The sequence below is a fragment of the Eublepharis macularius genome, chromosome 10 (genome assembly GCF_028583425.1).
Source record: "Eublepharis macularius isolate TG4126 chromosome 10, MPM_Emac_v1.0, whole genome shotgun sequence".
Lineage (NCBI taxonomy): Eukaryota > Metazoa > Chordata > Lepidosauria > Squamata > Eublepharidae > Eublepharis > Eublepharis macularius.
The window spans coordinates 12220076-12239799 of NC_072799.1; the positions used below are offsets into that span (position 1 = coordinate 12220076).

General features: G+C 43.0%; 1 protein-coding gene across 1 annotated transcript; it reads right to left on the bottom strand.

The window, feature by feature from the left end:
* Positions 1-16260, bottom strand: LOC129336684 (cyclin-G2-like). The gene is given in 9 exon segments (XM_054989968.1): positions 1-1725; positions 1727-1832; positions 6598-6803; positions 7885-7983; positions 8063-8141; positions 8391-8641; positions 9266-9403; positions 10682-10810; positions 15942-16260. Coding segments are annotated over 8 exon segments (1077 nt in total). The 5' UTR covers positions 15942-16260; the 3' UTR covers positions 1-1656.
* Positions 16261-19724: the final 3464 nt, after the last annotated feature.

A 19724-nucleotide genomic window follows, 5' to 3' on the forward strand; every position in this document is an offset into this window, starting at 1 on the left:
TAGGAAATGCATTTGGTTTTATTGAATTGAAGCAAAGAGATCTGACTTATCTTTGAGAGAAAATAGCTTCCAGAAAACATCTTTAGACATTAAGGCCTGCAGTACCAAAAAAAGCAAGCCTTCACTATACAGTATTTATATCATATACAGGATACAATAAATTAATATCTACATGCAACATACCTATAGAAAGTTACAAACACACTGTAAAAATACAGTTTTCAGCTTATTTTGCCTTTTGATTTTTTATACAAGTTTTAATTTACATTTTTACATATTTTTGTAAACGTTTTCTTCCTTTATAAAAAAAAATCAGCACACACCACACATTATCACCATTCACATCTGTACTTCAGCCTAGACAAATAGCTACAGAATTTGTGGCTACACCCTAATTTCTGTTGCCCCTTCATTTCTACCATGGCATCGCTAAGTACATCATCATACTACATAGTACATTTTCTTCTTTTGCTCACTTTGCATATTTTTTTAAAATACTAAGTAATGCAACCATACAGTCTGTGCTTTAAAAGAAAATTGCAAGCAATTAAGTGTCATTACAACCACTTTGATCAACTTCACATTTACCAACACTTCTGCATAATCAATTGCTTTTCCGCTAACGGCTTTCATTTAAGCATGCAAACGCGTTATGATATGGACTTGCTTATGATAATGGAAAAATACTGGAATAAGCTACAGGAGTTAGTAGTTAAGGGAATGTAAAATTTACACTGAATGCCAATCTTTCTCATTTAATAGTAATGCTTTTGAATGTTAACAGTAAGATTTTCTAAGGCAGGGGTCCCCAGTCTTTTTGAGCTTGCAGGCACCTTTGGAATTCTGACACAGCTTGGTGAGCACAGCCACAAAACGGCTGCCACAGAAGGCAGAGCCAATCACAAAATGTCTGCTGCAGCATACCTTCAGTCACACAGTGAAGATCCTTGTGCAGTGGTGGCAGGTGCTGCCAAAGCAGTATTTTCAAAAATATGCACAGCTAATCAGATCTTCAATGGCCAATCAAAAGCTCCACCTGGCCCCACCCACTTTCTAAAACATTTGACAGGCACCAGGAAAGATGTCAGCAGGCACCATGACACCCACAGGCACCACGCTGGTGACCCCTGTTCTAAGGAAGCATCAAGATCTCAAAGCAGATCTTCCCAAGTTAATACTAATATACACCCTAGCACATATTAACCAGCTTGTTCTCTGGTTTAGACTCCTCTCTAAATAATCTGAGCATCTGCCCAAACAAATAAGCTTCCTGAAATTGAACAAGCTTTTTAAAAACAGTTCATTTTTAAAAGACTCCTTTCTTTAAAAAAATGCACAACTAAAGTTTAGATTAAGTACTTCAGTCCCAAATAAAATAAAGCACATACTTCTTTGCAGTTTAGCCTTCCCCAAATCCTCTAATTGAGATTTAACTTTGTATACCCCAAGTTTCCAATTCAGCAGGGCAATCCAGCACATTTAAAGCCATCCTGTATAAAAGCACTAAGGGACAGCGTGCCCTTAATGCTTCTTGCTGAAGCCTAAATTAGCTGAACAGATCTACCTTGCTACATTTGACTAAAGCACTAAGGGAAAGTACATTATACCGTTTGGTTACTTCATGAGAAATCCTGCCAAGGTGAAGAGTGCGCTTAGCTACTTATTGCCAAAAGTACTACCATACATTAACAGCTCAACGCAGCACACCAAATCAAAAGAGAGCCTGCCACTTCGCTTTTGGTTTGAGGTCGAAGAAGAAGGTGCTTTCCAGATCACATGGAGAACTGCTAAGGCTTTCTTCACCACAGCTCATATCTTCACAGGAGTCCTCACTAGAACCGAAGAAGGTATAATGCTTAGGTTAGTCAAGGCAATAATTTTGTCAAGAGATACATAAAACACACAAGATTTTTTAAAAAACAGGTATTCAGAGACAGATGAAAGAATTCAATTCAAGATACCCAGGAACGATAAAATCTACTTTTCCTAAGATCAGCTCACATTCACATTACAGTAGGAGAGTGAGACAGACGGCATGTTTTGAAGAATTGTGGAAGGGCTGGTTACACACACATTCACAGGACTGTTAAGAGTTAATCCCTCTCAGAACCAGAGCTGTGAGTGGCAGGCTGCTCCAAGGCTTTGGATTGGGTAGCCTGGGCTGGAAAGAGGAGCGTCTGGCACAGCAGTGCTTTCCCTCAGTCCTCAACTGAATCAGGACGTCTCCTCGGGCAGTTATCCACCACATCCGACCAGGGATTTCTCCTCTCTCTAGAACTGTCTCCCTGTTGAACTGGGAAGGGAGCATCTCTTCTCTTTGACAAGATCTACCCTTTTCTCTTTGGCCCGTTTGGGAGTCTGCACTTACTACCAAAACCTCCTGCCAACTTGCCCAGTTCTCCTGCCACTGTCTTCAGGGAAAACTGCTTGCCCCGAAGACTCCGTCTCTCAACTCCCCACATACGTACTCACATTTCATTCTCTACCTTTCTCAGCTCAGCTACCCAGTCAGTCGCCTTGGAGCAGCCTCCCATTCACAGCTCTCTGATTCTGAGAAGGAGCCACTCTTAACAGACCTGCAAACTGGGTCTGTAACCAGCCCTTCCAGGCATCTTCAAAACATGCAGTCCATCACAGAGAGCTTTCAAATAAAAATGAACACCAACTTCTTTAGAGTTCCTAAGGATCTGCTAAAAATGTGTAATGGTCATTAATTCCCATCAACCCTAATAAAAATCAGGTCACAGCAAACTGAAGTCCTCCTCCCCATAACATATTCCAAAAAAGGACACAATTTTCAGAGTGTTTTATTAACAGCCACTCAGCATATGACTCAGAACGAGATCCTAAGTATTTCTGACTATTATTTCCAACCGCAAATAGGGAAAGTCATATCGTTAAATGCTCCCTCAAATAAAACTGCCTCATATAGTCAATAGGCCCAGCAGACAAGAAAGGTTTATTTTTACTATACCCTGGCCTTTCCTCCTGGCTCAAGGTAGCTTGCAAATCATAATTAAAGCATTGATTAAAAACAAACCCCCAAATATTACACACACACCCAAAAGGCCTGCTGTTCATACTCCATCAAAAGCCTGGCAAAGAAGCAAGACTTGCAGCATCTCCTGAAGATCTCCAGCAAGGGGGGCCCTGCTTACGTCTTCAGGTAGGCCATATCGAGGAATAGGACCCGTGAGGGTTAACGCCCAAGTTCTGGTCACCCTGAGCGGGGGACCAGCCAGCCAGAGGACTGTAGTGGGCACACAGGAAATGTATGGGAGACGGTTCTTCTGCTATGAGGGCCTCAAGCCACTAATGGTACCAACAACTGAACTCAAACTGGTTCAAAACTGTACCTGGTTCAAAATGGGGAACGTTTGATCCCATGGGCTAGCCCGTCACTATTATCAGGCTGCCACATTCCAAACCAGCTGGGTTTTGGAGTTGTCTTCAAGGGCAGCCCAACATAGACTGTGTTACAGTAATCCAACTGCGAGGTTACAAAAGAATGGATCAGCACTGCCAGACCAGCAGAGTTCAAGAAAGGCGAGTTGGTGGACCAGATGCAGCGGAGAGAAGGTGCTGTTGGCCACTGTGCCAACCTGCTTTTCAGACAGAATGGCAGGTCCATGAGCACCCCAAGGCTGATGGCACAGCCCTTTTCTTGATGAGTAAATTTTATGCTTGTGAGGAGAGTTTTAATGGGGAAAAAGTTAAAAAGAATGACCTCATGCATCCTGAAATGATAACTGGAGAATAAGTGGTTCTGCCACATCAGTATGCTTCAAGCCCACGTTGGGGCTTGGAGCCAATTTATTTTAAGCACTAGCTATTCCACATGCTGCATTGTTGTACCAAAAGGGCATCTTTCAACCATGCAATCCAGGGCAGAGCATTAACCCAGAGGCTTGAATCACTTACATGTTTGAAGCAATTCTAATAAAAGAGTCAACCATCGCTCAACAAAACTGTGGCGATCAAGAACAGGCTGGCCATGTAAGTTCTTCCATTATAGAAACTGGAACCAACATTGGTAGTTTAAAAATCCTACTAATATGGGACTTGCTCCCAGGAAAGCCATCTTAGGACTGCACCATCAGGCTCTCTAAAGGATCCTACATGTAGCAACCTGACTGCAGCTGCAACCTGGGGTAACGCCTCTGAGCCTCCCCATCATTATTTGTACCACTTTTTTTCTGCATCAGAATCTTTATTCAAAGCGCCACAATTTCTATAGCCAGGCACATAAAATAAGAATTTCAAAGATATATTCTGCTTTTCAAGTTGTATTTTGGAAGGGTTTTGTCCAGAACTCATAATTTTTGGATCAAGGGGAGAACTAGTCATCAAGAACTTAATTGTGACAATCAGTGATAAACACTGTTTATTGGTAATCATTTTAACAAAGATGTTACAGAGCATCCGTTATGAGTACGATTCAAAGTCTAATCACTTTTGCTTGAAAAAGGGATTGAAATTGCAAAAAGGAAAGCATTTTGGGCAATTGTCTCATAGCTTGGCCTCATTCCACTGGTGGACCCAGTTGCCAAAGATTCAGAGCATGACAAGCCAAACTCTTGAGAACAGCACTGTGCCAAACCAACTAACATGGCACCATGCTAATTTCTTCAAAATGTCTTCTGCTAGATCTCAAGGTTGCTTTCTCTAGCCTCCTTAGCTATGGAGTGAAAAAGTGTTTGCAGAAGTCATCTAACTCTATGGGAAGCTGTCTTCAGTTTTAAATATAAAATTGTGTACTACGACCAACTCCAGCCTCCTGTCTGCTCACAGCTGGCTAAAAGCTGCCTTCCTAAAAAAAGGGTCTTCGGCATTTAAATCTGTTTTCAAAGCCAGTAATGGGCTATGAAATTTCTACTAATAGTCAGCAGAAGAGCGAAATCCTTTTTTGGGCTTTTGGTCAGCAGCTCCTAGACATTTAATCCAAGGATTACAGTTGTGCCAATTGATTCACCACAGCATGCAGTTATGCCACCACACAATGTAGAAAGCACATGATTCTATACACAGCAGCTTTTAAAGCCACATTTTCTAACTGGGTAGACGCACCCAGGTACAAAATATATGCACATTGTGTAAAATGTGATAGGTGCGTGTTCATGTATTGATCACCTGTATCTTTAACAAGAAAGCTGGGAGCTGATTTTCAATTGACTGCTCCCAATAACTGTAAAAGCAGCAGTAATCGGCCAGGGATGATTCTCTCTGGCCAATTTCTGGTTGACGCCATAGCAGTTTCTGTGAGTCTTTCAAAAGAATCCACCTAGTGCAGTTTTCTTTTGGAAGAAACCCAGGAACAGGGATTACTGATCTGACCTGCAAAGCACTTGGTGTTCTCAAGCAACACGGCACACTCAGGATCACTTGACACAGACTTATTATGCCCGGTTGTTTATAGATCTCAAATATGAACTCCAGCTTTGTGAAGGTAGTACACACCAGTATGCCATAGGAAAATCTAAAAAGAACGACCAGCCCATAGGTGATAAATACACACGAAGCTGTCTTACACCATGTCAGACCATTAGTCGTTCAAGGTCAGTATTGTACTATTGTCTACTCTGACTGGGAGCAATTCTCCAGTGCCTCAGAAGTTATGCATTACTTACTATCTTCCAGATTTAACTAAAGATGCTGAAGAGTCAACCTGGAACCTTCTGCATGCAAAGCCACAGCCCCTCCCCATTTAAGCATTAATGCTTAAGCTTATGTTATCTGGTTGTCACTCAATAGTGAGTGAACGGTGTTAAAGGTGCTCAACATAAAGCCGTTTTAATGTTGCCTTACTGACCCAACTACCATTTTCCCTTTCCATTTGGTCTACATAGAGCTATGGAGAAAAAGATGGTTACTCCGCACCATGGCTTCTTCTAGGAATAGGCAACTGATCATGTGACTATGTCACTGAGAGGTGACTCTTAAGAGACAGTTGTGTTGATGGGTAAAAAGTTTCACAGCTAACAGGCCTGTGTTGTTGGCTTTGAACTAAAAGAATGAGCAGGTTTTCTGGGCTCATCTAGACATCTTTCAAAACTTTTGAAAATTTACTTGGACTTTTTTTGAATTTGGGTTTTGTCCTGATATTTAAAATCAATTGTCTTCTAACCAGGGTAAACACTTCCATTTCTCAGCACCAGCCCGCCTTATTCTCTTCTCCCCTTTCAACTTTTTTTAGTTTTCACTTTTCAGATAAGAGTCTTCCTCCCCTTTCCACTGCCAGCCCCCTCCCCCTGACTACAGTAACCACTCTCGCTGGTGCTTTTCTTCCTCCACTTTTTCCTCCACTTCTTTATGCCAGTCATCTTGTCAGCTTCTCCTCTTCTCCCTGAGCCCACTAGCAAGTCTCTTTGTACTTGTGTTTTTGGTACCGTAGTATATTCTGCTTTCATTCAATACATGAGGTTTTATCTTTCTAAAGGCAAACCAACCAATGCTGCTTAGCCGTTAACTATCGTAAGTCCTTATACTGAACGGTCAGAAAAGAAACTGCATTCAGCAAACTGAACTGGCATTAAATAACTCAACAGCTGTCAAAATCTGAGGCAGCTATTCAAAGAGGGGCTCATGGGATTTACATACCTCTCACTTTCATCAAAGCATCCAGCCTCAGGAATGGTGGGCAATTCAGGAACACTATAGTAGCTGTTTTGAAGGTTTTGGGCGGTACGTCTTGAAACAATCCAAACTAGCTTTTTATGATCTGGCTTACAGCATGCAGGAGAAGAGTAGTCGGCTAAACATTTTGACACCAGCTCTCTCCAGTACAGCAAATCACTGTCACTTATCTTTAACAAAGAAAGAAAGAAGTTTTTAACAACAACAACATTTGATTTATACATCACCCTTCAGGAGGACTTAACATCCACTCAGAGCAGTTTACAAAGTATGTCATTATTATCCCCACAATAACAAACACCCTGTGAGGTAGGTGGGGCTGAGAGAGCTCCTAGAAGCTGTGACTGACCCAAGGTCACCCAGTAATTATCATACTGTTATTCAAAAAAGAGGATTGTAATAAATCCAACACAGTTATAATCCTATGTGCACTTATTTGGTGGTATGCCCTCACAAACACAGTAGACATCCAAAGATGCAGAGGATCAAGCTGTTGATGGATTTCAAATACCTCATTAATTACCCTTGCCTAAAGCAAATATGCAAGTTCCAATGGAATTCACATCAAGTAAGACTGTGGTTCAGGTGATATGCTAAACAGGTAAGTATAGTGTCAGGTAGCCCTACAAATATGCTGGAATGTCACCTGTGCTCAATTCTTGCCACAGCTTATTTGCGGGTTCTCACATGATGACATAGCTGCTCTCACCCCCTCAGCCACAGCACATCTAATGCTGAGCTAGCAGAGATCTTACAAAGTCTTCTGCAACCGATACTTGATTTTTGTAGGGAAGAGAATATTTTTAAAAGATACTTGGCCATCTTCAGAGTGAGGCCAGACATATTTAAGCCACATCAGCAACTTTCTGTCTAGGTGACAGGGAATGCTGGCAACTGAACAACCTCCGCTATCAAATATGTTGCCATGGAGACGAGTTGCTGAGAAGCAGCAACCAGAACTCATTTCCACTTGTGGTATCAATAAAAGTCTTGAGGCCTCATCTCTGCCACTTCCATCTTTTCTTCACAGTCACCACGACACCCAGCGAGGTGACATCACTACATTCATTCCACCATCTAGAGAGCTCTTAGTGCTTTTCTATTTCTGAAGTTTGCCTTCCAGCATTATGATGTTTGCCTTTCAATTGGAAGATTTCCTTCAAGACCCTCTTTTTGTCCCCCCCCCCCCACCTTGGGCCCTGGAATCTTCAGTGTAACTAGAAATGATATAGTCGTGGTTTTTTTTTTTACCTTTGAATGCTTCTGAACACGCATGACAATCTCAAACAATTCAATCGATTTCAAAGTCTGTACTTCCAGAGTGAGAAGGCACAAGGCCAAGATGGATGGCTGAGAAAACAAACACATTTAGTTCAGTAACTCATCATTATATTTTGAATCCTAACTGCCACAACGATCATTTACTTACTTTTGCTTTTGAAAAAACTAGTCGGCAGTTACAAGCTTTGAGTTGTGCTTCCAGTTTGTCAAGATTCAGCAATTCTTTCCTATAAGGAACAAGATTAAGAGTCAAGTTAGACAAAGAAAGCTGCTTATTTAACAAAAAGAATCCCACTGTGTGTGAGCACATAAAAGGGAACACGTCAACCAGGACTAGGGAGTATCTACAGCCACTACAGGTAGCTAAGGACTTCTAAACAAAAGGGGCGTAGAGAAGAGGCAAAAGGCTACCAGGGAGGATGTGGCCCTTGAGTTATCTATTGAAGAATAGGAAAATAAACTGATCCATCACTTACCTTTCCGAGGTATGACAGAGTACAATAGTATGGTACAAGTGCAAAAAGGTTAAGGCAGTAGTAGCTTTGAAGTCAAAGTGCAGTTTTTCTGAGATTATTTTTTCCATCCGCTTCAGGTCGGACACAGTGCATTTGCATTGGCTAATGCGGATAACATCATGGAGGGATGGAATGTTGCATTCCTCTTTAACCACTCGAGCAGCCAGCTGGAAACAACAGACTCCAATGCATGACAAATGCTTAGGTTTCACCTAAAAACAGGGAAAAGAACACTGAAGAACAACTATCACAGCAGCAGGCAATGATATGCAATGGATGGCAAATGTAGCACAGTACATTACTGGTCTGAGTGTTCATCTAGCATTCCATGCGTTATGTTGAAATTCAGTTTTTACAGTGATAAGAACAAGGCCTTTATGTTAGAAAGCTAGACTCCTGCAATACTAAAACAAACTGCAGCCAACTCAGACCATAACCTCAAACCCATTTATGCTACTAATTATGACGAAGGGTATTCAGCAGAACTTCTGCAATAGATTGGCACCGAGCATCAGGATTCTATTGGTCACATTAAAAAGGACATGACAACAATCAGAGTTGAGATCAAAGTAGCAAGAGGCATAGCAGGAGACTGGACAAGAAAAACATGGGATTACTAAACACACACACATGGACTAATGTTTAACAACCTGGGATGTCCTGTAATGAACTCTCTAATTCTCAACACAATTTATCATGTTGTGGTTCTAGATCCCCAGAAATCAATCATCTTATCGCATTTGAACAGCAAAGTTGGTGCCAAAATCTGTGAGAGTCCATACTCAAGACAACAGGGATACAATCTGATAACAACAGTTTCTTCTACTTTCAGATACCTTCATAAGTGCCAAAAATCTGTCCAGAATGTTGACAGCCAGAACAAATGTTTCCATGGCAAACCCAAAGAAGTTGGTCAGACTCCAGAGATCTTCTACTTTTGCATTCCTCAGTCTTGGACATAAAGTGTTTTCATTCTGTAGCAAGACAAACATTAAGTTCATTAAGAGCAGAAAAAGTCCCACCCTTCTTCAGGGCAGAAGAACAGGGATACTCCCAGACATAGCACTGAACCTCAGAAACATGCTGAAAGGAGGGAGAAAAACGCTGAAGTCAACAAGTAGAGAGCTCCCGCCTGCCTTCAGGCTTCAAGAAAAAGGCAGGGGCTTTCCCTGACCACACTGAACCACACAGACACCATAACATCAGACAGAAGCCTTGCTGTTTTTAGGGTGGATCTGAAATCAGTGCACCTCAAGGAGAAAGTCCTTACCACTCTCCTTGACAGAGAAGGGGCATGGGCAATCAAATTCAAGGCATGCCCACATTTACGGATCCCTGCCTATATATTCTAATACAGGCGTGGAGACAACCTCTTTCAACTGGGGAAATGGGGGGTGAGAACAGGAAAATGATCCCCCTTCCAAGCTGCCTGGGGGCCAGAACTACTCCCACACTGTCAGCAACATGCCTAGGGAGAGTTCAGCCTCAGATTGCAGACCCCAAGAGACACTGCTCCTGCTGGCCAATGAGAGCTCACACACAAATGAGGCACACCCTGCTTTCAGCCTGGCAGGCTCTCCTCCTATAGGAATATGAGAGACTGATCTCATGCGTTTGCTTCATTTTTCCAATAGACACTTGCAGAAGACGGCGCACGTAGCTTACGGCCTGGCTACAGTCACATGTGGGGGCAACACTGACACGCAGTGGGGGTCTCTGGCCTTCCAAAGCCCTGCAGTCACACAGGCTGAAGTACTTCCTTAATCATTCTTTTTTCACATTCAAGGACCAACATCACAAAGCCAGCCTCGAACTATTCAGGTTCTTAAAGAACACAGTGCCATGAGACAGGCTATACAAAAAACAGCCATTAGGATTAAGAGATGGTTCCAACATGAACAAGCGTTGTGTATTTTTAATAACCTTGTATGGAGTATTATTTCTGCCATCAGATGTCAACAATTGGTACAATCCAATAAAAGGCGTCAAGTTTTGTTTATCTGAACGGGTCAGTCACATACATACTAAAGCCTCTGTAATTAATCTCCATGGGATGTAGCAGAACTTAATTTTGGCTTGATTGTAGCTTGTGTTGAAAGAGTTGGCATTTGCTGAAAACAAGAATCTCTCCTTACCAAACAAAGGCAATGGGGCGAGTAACCCCCTGCGCTTCTGACCATTTCCTCACATAATTCTGCCACAGCTGCTGCTCAACCACCAGTCCTTGTCCCCAGGGACCTACAACTGCTCACCTCTGCAGTGCACTCGATCAGGCTCAGACCCTTCTCCTGAGGCTGGTACTTCCATTCCTGATCTAAATGGAGCTTCAGCTGCTTGAAGAGCCAACTGCCCATCTGTTCTTCTGCTCCGGTATCCTTCATCTTAGAAAAAAGAAAATATATATATATGTAAATTCTCTCAGAGGGAGAAGAAATATGTAAAACAGTACATTTGTTTATAGCTATTAACGTATGTGTCATAAACATCCATTTAAGCCTTCTGCCTTCACCAGCCATATTAAAAAAGCTAACAATTCTTGACAAATCTTACCAACATATTTTTGGAACCACTTCACATATCTAATGTAGTATATTTTTTTTACCACAGATGTCAAAGCCATTCAGTGAGAGAGAAACAACAGAGATGATGAATCCTGTTTCACACTGAAAACAATAGGAAAAACTCCTCCCCTTCTTTCATAGGGTTCGAGAGGCTGCCGAGGGGAGGAGGGGAAGTGTAGAAGAGCAGCTGTCACGTACACACTGTGGCAGCAATTTCCATATATGACCAAAGGGGGGGGCAAAGAGAACGAATTAATGCATGCATGCACACACACAGAGAAGCAATCAACTGCAACGTATTCACAATCAAGCTGCAGACCAATGCGCGCTTACTTGGAAGCAAGACCCGCTGAAATAAGACCCACCATAAAGACACCCAATTGGGGCTAAATGCTGAGTAAACTACAGCTCAGAGGATTGATCTTGTAAAACACTTCAGCCCTTGTGCCACCACCTCACCAATTCTAGCTTCCAGATGACCACCGCAAAGCACCTCCCAGTGTCTTCTCTTCACCTTTAGCCTAGCCAGAGACAACCCCAAAAAACTTTTTGATCATGTTCTTCAGGAGTGTGCATACCTCACTCTCTTTGCATAAAGGACGTGCTGCTGATTAACACGCACTTACCCATTTCGTGCCACGCAATCTTTGCTCAATAAATAACCCACCTCCCTCTCAAGAGTCACTAGCTTTCCCCCCTCTCAACATGTCCAAAAATCACCAAGCTTCCACCACTGCAAAAATCCTATCTTATTAGCACTCTCCAGAATTCTAGGCAAGAGTCTACAACTGCCACCTTCAGCCAACCTTAAAATCTGGATAAAGCCTCCCTAACCTCTGTCAGCCAGTCACAGAAAAACAAAAGTCCACTGGCACCTTTATTTATTTACTTATACCCTATCTTTCTTCCCAATGGCAGGACTCGAATCCAGTTGCACCTTAGAGACCAACAAGATTTTCAGAGTGTAAGCTTTTGAGAGTCAGAGCTCCCTGCTTCAGAAACCATCCAATTTATATGAAGAAGGGACCTCTGACTCTCAAAAGCTTACACTCTGAAAATCTTGTTGGTCTCTGTAATGATTTCAAGAAATGGGTGCATGTGTCTTTAAATGTTTGGTGAGATAGGTGAAGAGTGGGGGGTGAGAGAGAGAAATGAGTGAGTGATATGATTGGTTGATGACAGAGTGGGCGGAGTGAAGGCAGTTTTCAGTTACTGAGGGAGAGAAAAAGTTCAGTTAGGGCAAGAGAGGCGAGCTGTGTGCAGCCTGAGTGTGTTCATGTATTTGTGAGGGAAAGGCAACCTGAGTGGAAGCCTGAAATGAGTGTGTGTGTGAGACTATATATTCATTCTATTTGAAGCAGGCAAACTGTGTGTGCGCCTGAGAGAGAAAGAATTGAGAGTGAAAAGAAAACAGGCTGGCTGTGTGCTGTCTGAGGAGTTCTCTGTGAGAGAAATACAGAGCCTAGAGAAAGAGGCTAACTGTGTGTGAAGCCTTACAAGAGATCGGTGTGAATGAGTTTGGATGAAGCAACTAGAAGAACTAAGAACGACTTTTATGTAACCAATACGCTTCTTAAAAAAATAAACCTTGTTTTGCTATATCCCAGAGTTATCTCCCATTCCTATCCTCAGGGCCACATAGAACCACGAAGGAGCCTGACGCTCAAACACGTTACGAAAGGGAGAATTTAAATAAAACATTTTGGAATAATATATTCCTGGTGGCAGCTAACTACCCAGAGGGTGTGAAGGGAAAGATTAAAGCAAAATCCACCCCAAAGAAAGTGAAGATCATAACAGTCTCTAAGGAGCCACTGGACTCTAAAAACTGCTGTTCTACTGCAGACCAACACAGATACTCACCTAAACTTTCTTCCCTGTGGGGACCCCATGGTGGCTGACATAATTCTCTCCACCATTTTATCCCCACAACAACTCTGTGAGATAGGTTAGGCTGAGAGTTTATGACTGGCCAACTTTACCCATCCAACTTCTATGGCAGAGCGGGGATTTGAACCTGGTTCTAGCAGACACTCTAACCACTACACCACACCAGCTCTTTTAAAGACCAACATTTGTTTCAAGATGAGCTTTCACAAGTTGAGGCCCAATTCTTCAGATATGCAACAGAAAAATCAAACTGGAAAAACTTACGGGGCAGAGAATCAACGCTTGGTGTGAATTACGGATGTAGCAGCCTGAATAGCCCAGTTCGGCCAGAGCTCATTAGGGCTTGCAAGCCAAAGCAGGTCAGCCACCTAAGTAGTTGGATAGAAGACCACCAAGGAAGATTGGAGTTACCATGCAGAAGAATGCAATGGCAAACCACTTCTGCTTATCATGCCTTGAACACTCCAAGGTTGGGGTCACCTGCATCAGTTGCGATTCAACAGCACATTCTACTATTACAAGCTGATGTTCTAAAACAAATGACAAAAATGCCCGCTGGGAACAATGGGAGATGACTGTAGATCATTGGATAAAGGAAGCCAAGAACACCAACTAACAGGGGTTCTGCTGAAAAGATTTAGAGAAACCTGCTTTGGGTCCTGAATGACAACCCCCAACACCGTCTTGGCCACAAGCTTTTACTACAGCATCAGCTTTCATCGGTTTATGCTGGAGGGGAGATCTTGTTCCTCTTTTAAGATGCCAAAAAAACTCCCGTTTTTGTTGGAAAACGCTCTCGCACGTCTTCTCCAGAGTCACCTGCTCCTCTGGGCCCTCAACCCTTTCCTTTGTCATCCAGGGAGATTCATCTGGGATGGCCTAGTTGCAATTAACTACCCTGTACTGTCTGCTGCTGTAACTATGATCCGACTGGGTAGTTTCTATATCGTTTAATAGGCCAGTTTTAGAACTGCTTATGCCGTTTCAGCATTTTTTCAACCTTGTATTGGATTTCTGCTGTTTGACCCAATTACATTTATGGACACTTACACTATTTATCAAAAAGAGTCCAGTAGCACCTTTAAGACTAACCAATTTTATTTTAGCATAAGCTTTCGAGAATCAAGTTCTCTTCGTCAGATGCCTGATACAGAGACTGGTCAAACACAGAAGAGCAGAGGGAAGAGGCAATTAGGGGGGGAGGGGGAGGGAGCAATCAAAACATTCCTTTGCTAGTATATGTAAACATCTCCTTTTGGTGTGTGTATATCAGTTGGCTTCAAAGGAGTTTGCCCTGTTAGTTTGTAGAAGCCAAACAGCTAGACCATCCAATTCCAATGCAGTATGGGCCTTCGGTAACCACAGCTCTCCCTGCCAGATGCATCTGACAAAGAGATCTGTGGTTCCCAAAAGCCCACGCCAGGTACCACTGAGCTCCCCCAGACCCCACCTCTGTAAAGGAAATCTGTTACCTGTGGTAATGTGATAACCATTCATAGTCCCTATTTAGTCCCAGCTTGACAGAGTCAAGACAGAGTCTTACACTATTTATTGAAATGGACTGTACTTATTCACCTGGTGTAATCCCCCTTGAGTCTCAGTGAGAAAGGCAGTCTATAAATTACGTAAACAAATAATTTGTATCCCCAGCCTAAACTTTCGTGGACCAAAGCTCTGGAGGTTTTAGCGCCTGTGCCTGTAACCACAACAACAGGATCTCACCGCACCTGTTCCGAGGCGCGGCCCCATTACCAATCCAAAACAAAGGGAGAAAAACTCTCCCTCCCCACCCACTCAGTCTTTCGGGGCAGGGTGGGAAGAAATCCCGGTTCTCTGCAAGCTCCTTCCGTCCTCCGCAAGACAGACACCACAACAAGGGTTGCCAATTCCAGGCTGGAAAATTCCAAGCGATTTGGACAGAATTACAATGCAACAGAGTCCACCCTCCAAAGCAGCCATCGTCTCCAGGGAAACCAGGGTGGATTTGATTTAAATCAAATTGATTTAAATCACGATTTAAATTACTAGTTAGTAAGGCTTGATTTAAATCATAGTTTTCTACATAAAGACTAATTCTTGCTGGTATAACTTTAATATGCAAGTAGATGCCTGCCTTACCGATAGGTAAAGGAACTTCATTAAAGTATTCCCAAACTGGGTCTCTTTTATGGCCTCCTGCTATTATAGGTTTTTTCCTCCAAGGAAAGAATGTGATAAACCTCAGGTCATACACACAAAAGATCCAAAGACTTGTGCAGTATTGTGCTCAAAAAGTTTCACTTTCATTTTGTACTGCTTGCCCCTCCCTCCTCACACTTAGTTTCTTCTTGTGCAGATCTATTCCACTCCAAACAATCAGAAAAATATTGTTTCTATTCACTGAACTTCTTGAAACTTAGCACTGGAATGGGTTGATTCTGTCTTCATAGGTTTGTAGAACAATAGGATTAAGGTCTTTTTCTCAACTCTGTTCATGTTATAACGTTTTTGCTGTGAAGAAGAGGCATGTGATCTCTACTGAGCTGACACAAATTCAGTTTTGAGAACTGCAAAACCAAGCATCTGTGATAATATCTTGTAGGCAGAGAAACTGCCCAATAATCTTACAAAAACCTCTGGAAGAGCATGACATTTTGAATGGAATAATGGAATTTATTTACCAAAAAAATTAAACATATACAGCCTTATTCTACATAATTAAAAACTAATCTTTATTTCATGATGGAATAACCTTTGGATGTTAATAAATTTTCCTCAAAAAGCATTTTATTTTAAAAAATCCGATTTAAATAAAAAATCCGATTTTTTTGATTTTTTTAAAAAAATCATTGATTTTTATCCACCCTGAGGGAAACTGATCTCTGTCACCTGGAGATCAGTTGGAATTCCGGGAGACCTCCAGCCACCACCTGGAGGTTGGCAGTATTACATTTAAGCAGCCATTCTCCCCTGGGGGAACGGATCTCTGTCGCCTGGAGATCGGTAGCAGTTCCGGGAGGTTGGCAACCCTAGCCTCAGCCCGCCCCGCACAGCCGCCTCCGCCGCCCCGGCTCGCACTCACTTCAGCAGCGCCCCGTCTTGCTTCCTTCCCAGGGAGAGGACGGAGGAGGAAAGGTCGGGGGCTAAAGAAGCGGCAGCAGCGACGGAGGCGGCCGAGCCTGACAACAGCGGCCAAGACAGCTGCGGCGGGTGCCCGTCCTCCTCGCCGCAGGAGCCCCGCATCCAGCCGCTCCTGCCCCTTCTTCAAGCCCCGGTCTTCCCCCGCCCCGCCGTCAGCGAGAGACCAGCGGCGACAGCATCTCCCAGCTCCGGACGCCTCCGAGGGGCAGCCGAGCCAGAAGCGCCTCAGAGACTCCTCAAAATGGAGTCGGCCCGACCAAGACCCGCCGCGGCCCCGCCCCCTTCGTCACGTGACCCGCCCGCAACCGCTCCTCCTGTTGCTTTTGTTTTCCTCGCTCCGCTCTTTTCCGCGCGGAAAGATACCCCATTGAGCGATGTGGTCCCTTCAGGGATTTTTTAAAAAATGAATCTTCCCTTTTTTCCTCTTAAATCATAATGTCCCAGAACAGGGATAACTTCCTCTCGTGACTGAGGCGGGCTCGGCCGCCTTCGCTTCGTGCTGTGTTTTTGTTTTCGGGGATTACTTTCAGGCAACGGAAAGGCGGAAGGAGACCGAGGGGTAATCACTTCTTTAAAGGGACAGGAGGGGGCGGGGGGAAGTCTGTTTTGAAAAGTCCGCCCGAATATCTCCGCCTGCTCATTGGCCGGCGGGGCACGAGCGCTTGATTGGACAGAGGCTAGGGTTGCCTCGCCAGGCCTTCCCGGATGTTTTTGCGGCTGGAAGAGTTGGTGTTGTTGTCGGGGAGGCCGGTGACGGCAAAGCTCGCAGCTGACCAATGAGAAAAGATTTGCCTTCCCCCTCCCCCTGCGATTCCCTAGGCTGGTTTTTCAGAGTGATTCTCTGTATGTGTGTGCCGGCGCGCGCGCATGTTTGTGCTGCGCGACGGTCCTATCATTTACCTGAGGGAAAGATTTGAGATTTTCAGGGCATACGCTTTCGAGAATTAAAGCTCCCCTCCTTTCAGCTGTATCTGCAGAAGGGAGCTATGACTCTCGAAAACTTATACCCTAAAAATCTTATTGGTCTCTAAGGTACCACTGGACCCAAATCCTGCTGCTGTACTGCAGACCAACGCAGCTACCCGCCTAAAACTTATTTACCTGAGAAGAGATGAAAATGGATAAGCAGGGCTTTGGCCTTAGCTGTACAGGGCCAAAGTCTCCTGAGACCTTTTTGAAAGTGCCTGTTCTGTAGTTGAGACCCGAACTCATACCAATGCCCAGATTCGTTGTGCAGTGTTGCCAAATATGCTGCCAAACAGAAGCAGATATGCTTCCGTCTTTAACAGATGATCCACAGAAAGTTACTCAACGGATGCACATCTTTCTGTTATCACCTGTTGAGTGTGTTATGGCATAAGGCAAATAATGTAGAAAAGAGCAAGAGTCCAGAAGCACCTAAAGACTAACAAAATTTGTGGTAGGGTATGAGCTTTTGAGAATCATAGCTTACTTCTTCAGATTACAGCTTAGTATCTGAAGAAGTGAGGTATAACTCACAAAAGCTCATACGCTGCCACAAATTTTGTTAGTCTTACAGGTGCTACTGGACTCTTGCGCTGTTCTGCTGCTACAGACAGACTAACACAGATACCCATCTTGAGCAAAGAATGTGTTTTATGAGAGGGATAGTTGTGTTAGTTTGTTACAGCAAAATAAAACTCCATTGGCTCCATATCAACAAGCATTATTATTAGCTAAATAAATCCAAGCTCCAATAGTAAATAGGGACCCCCCTCCTTTTGTAATTTTCCATATACAAATTTCCAAAATGATTTCCTCTTCACGTATCTAAAGAAGTGAGCTCAGACTGACAAAGCTTCCTGTTGAAATAAATGCTGCTAGTCTTTATGGTGCTATTGGAGTTTTGATTTATTTAGCTAATAATAATGTATCCTATTTTTACACCTGCATGCTCAATATTTTTTAAGAAGTCCTCTTCTGAGGCTGCTTTTAACATCCTTTGACATGCTAAACCAACTTAAACTAAAAGCCAGCAGCTCCAGGTCCAAAAGAAAACAGCAATGCAAATATTAATGAGGTTGCACTGAAAATGGGGGGAAACCCGCTCACCATGGGTACAAGTTTTAAAATGCCAGCCAAAATGGAAGCAAGACCAGGAGCGATCAAACAGAGTAATTAGTATAATTTAAAAACAGAAGTGAATATAAACAAGAGAGCAACAGAACAGACTGAATTAAATACTTAAGAAATTTTATAATGGCTCTGTCTGATGCCTAAATGATCAGTACATTTGGACGATGGTGAACCTCTGTGGGGAGGGAGTTCCAAAATTTGGGCTGCAAGAAAAAAAGGTCTGACTCTGATGCTTGCCTGTCTTGGTTCAGGAAGTCTGGGAACACATAGCAAGGATCCTAAGTAAGGTCCACACATTTCTATGAGAACAGGCAGAACTCCCTGATCCCAGACAAAGTGTTGAAACCACCCCAGTTCCATTCTCACTGTGCGAATCAGCATGTCCAGGCTAGTCAGCCCAGACGTTGATTGAGAATCATTATGGTGGTTAAAGGCGACCCATTGATTAAAGTGTGATATTATCAGGAATGCGAATTGTGATGTGAAGGCCCCATTAAAAATAGTTTGTGAACCAAACCCCCTACCTCTGATTCAACAGAAGCTATTTCTCTGCAAGAGTATTTAAGGAATTTGACATAAATCTGTCCAAGCATGGAAAAGAGATCTAGGAAGCTTTTTTAAAAAGAAGGCAACATCATGTTCATTTGCAATATTGTGTATATTTTTCTTTGTATTCTGGGAATTGTACTTTCAACCTGATACATTAAGTATTTTTGGAGCCAAACTAATTGTAACATCATGAAATCTTTTTAAGAGCAAACAGCAGCCATAGGGTTCTCGTTTCAGGTCAAGGAAGAAGGTTTCCCATGGTCCCACTTCAGTTGTCTGCCCCCCCTCCTAGAATGGCTATTTGCCCTGTGGGTAAACACATGAGCTCTATACTGATAACTGTGTGTTTCCTTTGTAGGGCCAAAAAATCTCTGGGAGCAAGCCTGAGACAGTGGGGGAAATAAAAGAGACAATTATCATAATCACACACACCCCTCACAATCTGCTGGTCCAGTTTATATTGGGCCCCTCTGCAGCTGCCTTTAACTCTTTCGAAGTCTCGAAGTCTCAAGTCTCTTGACATTACTTCCGTTTTGTTCCCAAGTCCCATACATCTTGACGGCTGCTCAGTTCTTTCCAACGAAAGCCTGTAGCACTGAGAATTACTTATTTTGGGCAGGATTTAAGGTTGCAAAATAGCAAAAATTTGACAATAAATATGTGTCCTGCCAAGTAAGCAGAAGCAAGAGCTGAAAAATCAGTAAATTTTAGATTCTGCCAATCTGTCTTGACTTTGCTCCTCCAACCAGTCAGGCAGTTTTTTGAAATATATTAGCTACCCCAGCTATACTGCCCATACTTTCAAATTAGAGCAACGTTTAGTTTTTTTGGATGGGACGGAATAGTTAACCTGTAGGAATTTCTGAGAGCATCTTCACACTTGCTTCTAAGAAAGAGCCCAGCCTGGAAAATTTTAGTTCTAAAGGTAAATATTTTGAAAAGTTATGACTCACACAAGTTGCTCAGCAATATTACCCACTTCCAATTTTTTTTTGTGGGTGTTAGTATGTTTTAGGGATAAATACTGTGTGTTTTCACAAAGCAACACAGTATTTGTTTTGAATAATATGGTTATCGA